This window comes from Nansenia antarctica, assembly GCF_963989245.1.
Source record: "Nansenia antarctica genome assembly, chromosome: 5".
Lineage (NCBI taxonomy): Eukaryota > Metazoa > Chordata > Actinopteri > Argentiniformes > Microstomatidae > Nansenia > Nansenia antarctica.
In genome coordinates, this window is record NC_137690.1 from 18,527,629 (window position 1) to 18,536,003 (window position 8,375).

General features: G+C 45.5%; 1 protein-coding gene across 1 annotated transcript; it reads right to left on the reverse strand.

The window, feature by feature from the left end:
• Positions 1-781: 781 nt before the first annotated feature.
• Positions 782-7,647, reverse strand: ccdc92 (coiled-coil domain containing 92; the record flags this gene model as incomplete). The annotated part of the gene is made up of 3 exons (XM_080531040.1): positions 782-1,590; positions 3,800-3,841; positions 7,512-7,647. 3 exons carry the CDS (start codon positions 7,645-7,647, stop codon positions 782-784), a joined length of 987 nt encoding a protein of 328 aa, XP_080387166.1.
• Between the last annotated feature and the right edge of the window lie 728 nt (positions 7,648-8,375).

Genomic DNA, 8,375 nt, shown 5'->3' on the forward strand with positions numbered 1-8,375 from the left:
CAGACAGACAGACAGACACACCCTTTTTCACCGTTCTCCTGCTGAATAAATGATTACCAATCAGTCGTCATTCAGCAGATTTACAGTACTAGAGGCTCCTTCTTTATCTCCTTACCCTCGTCCTATTTAATCCATTGTCACACTGCATCAACTGGCCAAATATTACCCATCCGTTATACTGGAACATCAACGTGTGATTCCTTCCTATGGTGTTATTTATGTATTAACATTGCAAGAATATGAAACATTCAGGGAGTATTACTTTAATAAGTTATTGTTTATAACGTTTATGTAGCTGCAGACTGTTTTACAGTAGATAGCTGTTAATATGACTGGGTGGTATTGCTGCTGACCAGACGAAATACAGGGAAATTACTTAACTGGAGTAACCATGACTATATGTAAGCTATAGGAATTTGCCAGGTTCGCAGGCAATAATGCAGATGTTTGGCTGAGGATGTTTTGTGCACAATGTAAGACAAAGTGAGGTGAGGGACAAAGCAAAAAGGCTGTGTAAGTCACATGGGTTTCGAAACAAAACATTTGGCATGCTTACAGTAGTCCCTTTCTACATATGAAAAACGTTTTTAAAGGAGGACCAGAAACAAGGTGTCTTTTTTTGTTCTTTTTTTTCATCTGTTTTCCTATTCTTTTCTTTTTTTTAAACTTTCTTTACTTGTTGCAGTGTTGCATAAAAAGCAGCCGGTTATACAGCAGGTGACGCTCCTTCCCGCCTCTCTTGGTGTTTGTGTGTGTGTGTGTGTGTGTGTGTGTGAGTGTGTTAAACTGTTCTGTCCGTCCCTGAGCGCTTCCTCACCACCTTCCCTCCGTTGACCTGGTCCACGGCCAGCGTCTCCAGCTCCGGCTGAGGCGGCGCCAGGGGCGGGGAGCTGTGGTGGATACGGTGGGCCACGCCCACGTGGGCCCGGTGCTGCCGGTCTCGTGCCGGACTGTGGCGGGGGCTGGACGAGGCCACCATCGGGGGGACCGGGGAGCGCTCGCAGGCGATGGGGGGGATGACGCCGGGTCGCTCCCGTAACGTGTGTGGGTCGGGCTGGTCTCGCGCCGCCTGCAGGAAAGGCGTGGGGTCGGGCATGGCGTCCACCGCCTCCCGGAGCACCATCCGCCTCCCGTCGCCACTCAGACGGTACAGCTCAGTTAACTCAGAGTGCAGCGGCTGGGACAGGCTCTTCTTCATGCGGCGGCGGGGGGTCTCAGGCTGCCGGTCCTTGGGTGGAGGGGAGGGCTTGTAGGAGGAGCTGACGGGGCTGACGTTGGGGCTGGCCTCGGAGGAGCTGCCCGCCAGCAGCTTCTTCTTGGTGGCGTGGAGCTGTGAGGTGAGGTAAGCGATGGTGCTGGCTCTCTGCTCCAGCTCCCCAGACAGGACGGCCAGCTTGTGGCTCTTCATCTTGAGCTCCTCCAGGTACTTCTTCTCCCTCTCCTTGATGGTGTTCTCCAGCACAGAGATCATGGCGTTCTTCTGCTCCAGGTCCCTCAGCAGCTCCGTGTTCTCCTCCTCCTTCACCTTCAGCTGAGCCTCCAGCTCCTCACACTTCTGGTGGAGCTCCCTGCATCGCGCCTCACTGCTCCCTGCACAAACACACACAGACACGAGACACTGTTAAACCAGAGAATACTGTACGGACAAACCCAATCAGATACTGACAATGGTGTACACAGCGGCACGCACGCGCACACACACACACACACACACACACACACACACACACACACACACACACACAGACACAGACACAGACACAGACACACACAGAAGGCAAAGGACATCCAAATATGAATGCAATGAATGCAAATGCTTAGGCCTAGTCATTGGTACAGATGACAGCATCATTCAAACCAGTCTCCTTCAAACAGGTATGCAACAGCAGCGCGAAATGAGCAATACTCAAACACAAACAACAAACGCAAATGTCCCATTAGTACAGCACGTTAAGTGCAGCCACTGGCCATGGATCGAGTCTGTCAGCTGATGGGGGAGTCTGAGTGGTGGAGGAGACAAATGGGCTACATCTGCAGTAGGCAAAGAGCTCTCGTCTCATCTTACAGCTCTGGTCGATAGCAATGGGAACAGCTCTCCTCTGACCTTCATCACCGTTCCCCTTCACCAGCTCAACACTGCCCCCCACCCACCTCGCCTCGCCCTGCCCCGCCGGCATTTACCACGGCCATATTTCTCTATAGCTACTGCGTGGTAAAGCCCCATCTGTTAGTGCTTACAGGCCCTTTATATGCTTGTATGTACTAGATGTAACAATATCAAAGACCAACATTGAATGACTTAGTCTTGTCTAATCTACTCCCATCTACCCCACCTTACCATCTACCGCTGTCTGTCCATTCACCACTGAACTGTCTTGTCTTGTTTACAATCACATTTTCGGAGCTATGATTGTCTCTTATTGAGAGGTGGGTGGGTGGGTGGAGGGGTGATTGGTGTTTCTCTACCATCTGACAGGGGGGATGTTGCCTTTGTTTTCAACCCCAGCTGGAGCAGCTGAGCCGTGATGCACTAAGTAGGTTGCAGACCGTGCATTAGTGCTGCGACACATAATCTAATTTCCTGCACTGCAATCTGTGTGTTGTCCCACACTAACCTGATACTGTCTCTGACAGCAGCCCCCCACAGCAGACAGCACGTACTGCACAGACCAGGGGCAAAGCAGAGTCCCCTTCACAAAGCAGATGGCAGCTAGAAACTGTAAGTCAACCGTCATTCTGTATCAGGCCACTGATGTTCCATAGATCCAGCTAAACTAATCCGAGGATTAAGCCTGGGGTGGTCTGGGGTCTGATGCTTGGCACCATGGCTAGAGATGCAACATACAATATAAAATAGTGTATGATCCTATTTGCATCCTACACAACTCTCAGCATAGCTCTCCCACGATTCTGAATGAAGCTACTATTGGAGTCTACAACTGCACTGTACATGCTCACAGGCCGCTGTTTGGCTAATGGTGTACTAACTTTAGCCTTTAATGGCCAGGCCTCTGATTTAAACCCCTGTTTGGTTCTACTGCATGACACCAAGGTTAGTTCACCGGAGGGTCTCAATCAGACCTCTGTTTGATTGTGGCATGTCCATGGTAACGTGGGGGGGGCTGTGTGCTTAGCAGTGGGCTCTGTGGACTGTGAAAGGAGGACAGTCCCCTGAATGGTGTGCGTGTATGTGTGTGTGTGTGTGTGTGGGGGGTGCTTCCTGGGTGGGAGTGTGTTACCAGGATACAGCCGGAGCCTTTCTGCTATCTCTCTCTCCCTTTCACTTCTTCCTCACCTCTTTCATCTCTCTTTCTCTCTCTCTCTCTCTCTCTCTCTCTCTCTCTCTCTCTCTCTCTCTCTCTCTCTCTCTCTCTCTCTCTCTCTCTCTCTCTCTCTCTCTCTCTCTCTCTCTCTCTCTCTCTCTCTCTCTCTCTCTCTCTCTCTCTCTCTCTCTCTCTCTCTCTCTCTCTCTCTCTCTCTCTCACAGGAGAGCAGAGGCCTCGGTTCTGCTGCAGGGAACCTTATTAATAGCCCCCAGGTTTTAGGGTTTGGGTCATGGGCACTATCACTGTTCTCTAACCGCTAGTGAAAGCAAGTAACACCTATCTGCTGAACTATCATTAGTTCATACAGAATATCGTCAACAAGAAAGCAACAAGGGACGCTAGTATGAGAGCTTGATGAAAAAAGTGTCTATAAATGCAATGTAACGTATTTAGAAAGCACAACCTGATACCTGCATAGAGTATGTGCAAACCTGGGGTCATGTGATGGACGAAGGGCCTGTGAAAGGTCTTACCTGTTGGATCTGAACTCCTCACTGTCAGCTCGTATGTCAAGTCTGTGGAAAGAGAAGGGGATCACATGTCACCGTCGGACCACCAGGGTGTGACATCTTTAGCCCCGTCAGCAGCGGTGGGGGTGGCACCAAGGAGCGTGCTAGCGTGCTACTTAGAGAGTCTGTGCAGCAGGCAGCACTTATTTACAGGAGAGTGGCATGTGACCCGGCATGGTGGGAAGCTCCTGCACTCCATGGGCAGGATTAGTGAGAGTACCAGGCCAGCTTAGCAGTAGCAGGTTGTCCAAGGGGCAGGGGTGGGGGGGAGGCAATCAGGCCAAAGCATTGAAGCACATGTTTAACAGGCCTTTTGAGCCACGCAGATGTGGTCTAGTAGGTTGCTATTTATGATTTACAGAGGCATCAGAAAATATTCAGACCCCATCACTTCGATTAGGATGTCACACAGTGTGTAATTGATTCCTATGCAAATTAGAGACCCTATAAAAACAAAGATATTAATTCCAAAATGACATGAACTATTATCCTCCCATTAATGGACTCAATTCAACTTATGACTTGAGTGATTTGTTGATGACATATTTTATAAAATGTTAAGAGTGTCATAGCAAAGGGTCTGAATGAATAGTCATTCTGAGGTATTGTGTGTGTGGATTGATGGCAAATTCTTTTAATTTAATACATTTTAAATTTAGTCTATAAAACAAGAAAATGTGAAAAAAGTGAGAAGGTCTGAATACTTTCAGAAGGCATGCTACTGTACTACTTGGATTAGATTTTGGCTACCTGCCAAAATGGCTGGTAAGATTCATAGATTTACCCGACAATGCCAAAATCTACCCGCATTTGGCAGGTGGCGGGTGTTGTGTTTTTTCCCTGGCTGTGACCTACAGTGGTTTTGCATATACAGTACCCTTCACAAGTAATGGGACATTATACAACAGTTAGTTCCGACCAAGTAATTTGATTGGACAAGAGGCATTCCATGAGTGCTGATATACAGTATAACAGCACTGGGACTTTTAACTGTAATTGTGTTCAGGTTACTAGGCAACAGTCCAGTTGCGGAACTATTTTTTGTTGACGGAGCCAAAATAAATGATTAAATAAACAAACAAATCATAATCTGTTGTCTTATTTTTGTTAACTAATAAATTGCGCTGTAGAACTGTTGTATAAAAGCAGTATCACACTCGAGGTCGTGCTGTTATAGTGAATATCAGCATGGCTGTGATTGTCTTCGGTACTCCGCCTGCGGCCTTGTACCTACGACCGAATCACAGCCGTGCTGATATTCAGTATAACACACTCCCTCTCGTGTGATATTGCTTAAGTATACAATTTATTCTTCATTTGGCTCTATACTCCAAAAGCTTGGATTTCAACAATGCAACACAAACTAAATTTGATTACAACAAAGAAATTGCAACACGGGACAGATTCATATAATGTCCAAATGAAGCACTCATATTTACAGTGGGGGAAATAAGTATTGAACACATCAACATTTTGTCCATTAAATGTATTTTCAATTAGCCTATTCAAGTGAAATTTGCACCAGACTTTGGTATTACTCAAACAATCCAGACAACAAATCTAAACATTAAAGTCCATATGTAAATAAAGTTATGTGTAATAAAGTGGAATGAAACAGGAAGAAAGTATTGAACACACTAACTGAAATTAATTAAATAGTTAGTGGAGAAGCCTTTGTTTGTAATGACAGCTTCAAGGTGCTTTCTGTATGAAGTAACTAATCGCCCGCAGTATTCAGGTGTGATTTCGGCCCATTCCTCTACACAGATTGTCTTTAAATCTTGAAGATTATGGGGGGCCCTCTTGTGAATCTGGATCTTCAGATGCTTCCACAAATGTTCAATTGGGTTTAAGTCAGGTGACTGGGCCATTCCAACAAGATGATTTTCTTTATCTGAAACTAATTGCTAGTTTCCTTTGCTGTATGCTTTGGATCGTTGTCCTGCTGGAAGGTCCACCCATGTCTCATCCTCAACTTCCTGGTGGATGGCAGCAGGTTCATCTCAAGAATCTCTCTGTACATTGTTCCTTAAATGATATGAAGTCTGCCAGTACCACAAGAGAATAAACAGCCCCACACCATGATACATCCACCTCCAAACTTCACTGTTGGTATAGTGTTATTCAGGTGATGTGCAGTGCCATTTCTCCTCCAAACATGGTGTGTTGTGTGACAGCCAAAAAGTTCAATTTTGGTCTCATCTGACCAGAGCACATGCTCTCAGTAGTTCACTGGCTTGTCCAAATGTTGTTTGGCAAACCTTAAACAAGCTTCAACATGTATTTTTTTCAGTAGTGGAGTTTTGTGGGCTGAGCGTGCACAGAGCCAATAGCGGTGGATTGCATTGCCTACTGTCCTTTCTGTCACAGTTGTACCTGCTGCCTCCAAGTCTTTCTGGAGCTCTTTCCTAGTGGTCCTTGGCTCTTTGGCTACTCTTCTAAGTATCCTTCTGACTCCCTGATCAGAAATCTTGCGAGGAGTTCCTGTGTGTGGCCGGTTGATGGTGGAGTGATGTTGCCTCCACTTACGGATAATGCCCCCAATGGTGCTTACTGGAAGATTCAGAAGTTGTGAAATACGTCTGTAGCCAATTCCATTTTCATGTTTTGAAACAATCTGGTTGCGAAGGTCTTGAGACAGCTCTTTGCTTTTACCCATCATTAGATGTTTGTTGTGTGGCACCTTGGTAACAAAAAAAAACTTTTATAGCCCATCAATATATTCTAACCCAGCTGACATTAGCACAGATTGGAGGTAGAGTTGCCTCCTAATTAGTTATGGTTTTCAGTTGGTTCCTTGCCTTTCCTTGCTGTGGTGTACTGCTTTTTCTTAGTGTGTTCAATACGGTTTTCCTGTTTCATTCCACTGTATTACACATAACTTTATTTACATCTGGATTGTTTGAGTTAATACCAAAGTCTGGTGCAAATTTCACTTGAATAGGCTCATTGGAAATACATTTACTTTTCTGTCCACAATACCCTTTTCCAGACCTCTGCAGGCTTTTAGGTACTTTTTTCTGTTGCAAACTGGAACCTGACCATACTTTTTGAGGATAACTAGTGGTTTGCACCTTGCAGTGAAGCCTAGTTCAGCAAGTGATGTAATTATAGGATGGTAGTCTCTGACGCCTCCTGGAGAGTGTTCCTATTCTGTGGGACACTTGTTTTGGGATATTTCTTAATTGTTGTTTTAGCTAATTAAGATTGTGGCTATGTTTCAGATTAGTTCTGACAGCCTCATAATTGCCTCCTTGACTCACTTTGGTCCCTCATGTTGACAGACACCAATTAGCAGACAAAAAGCCAAAAGAACAAAAGACCAAAAGCAAACGCAAATCCTAGAATCAATATTAGAGAGAGACAGCTATTATGTCTGGACAAAGGTACCTGATAAAACAATAGACAAATCTATACTTTAACCTCATTATAATTGTTTGATTTCAAATCAAGCCAAAATAGGAAAAAAGGCTTCACTGTCCCATCACTCTCACAGGGCAATGTAGTTAAGGCAAAACTGTGTATCAGCAGTATGTTTAAGGGTGTAGCTGAATGTTCTACTGATGTAGAACAAGGTTGAACTAGCTAGTGTGAGTTTAGGCCACCTGTATTTGGCCAACATAGTGTGATTGCTACCATAACTTCAGTTCAAGGTTCACAATTAACATGTTTGTACCTGTGCAGTGCTGTTGTAGTCTGCGGATCTCTGCATGAAGGCCTTTCAGTGTGTTGGCATGGTCCTGCTGGAGGAAGAGCAGGTTTTTCTGGGCACTGTGCAGCTGATTCTCCAGGGTAACGTTGGCAGACGCCATGGCTGACAGTGTTCAGACACACACTGGCCCCGGAGACCTGCAGACACAGATGACAGAGAGATAACATTAACACAAGCGCTTGTACCATCTGGGGTTCAGAGCTAAATGCTCACCCTTTATTTCATCCGTAGACATTTGGGATGTGCACCAGATTAACAGTGCCAGTGTGTGATACTGACCAGGATAATCCTCTTTAGATGATACACTGAGCAGTGGCTATTTGACAATACCATCAAATTCATCCACACTGCATGCCGTTTGCCACTTGATTTAGTAGGATAGACTAATGCAGGCTATGTAGGCTACTCTGATGACATACTGTAGGATCAAACATAACAACATGCCATTGAAATCTAGATATTTGTCCTCATTTTACTTATACTGTAAGAGTAGGCTACACAAGGGAAAACACACAAGCACACGCACGCACGCACACACACACACACACACACACACACACACACACACACACACACACACACACACACACGCTGTAGACTCATACCATTGTTGCTTCTCTAATTGGTTAAGAAATGCTGATGTCGAGATATTGATTTTATCATGTGAGAGAGAGAGCAGTCTAGGCCTCCAAAGTAGACACATCTCAGGGGAGTTGGTCTAACTCATCATCAGCATGTTTTAGATCTGTTTTCAGTTGGCCTTTTTATCAGCAACTCTTAAAATAACTTAAACGCTTGGATGTGAGGGTGCAGGACGAAGATCCTCAA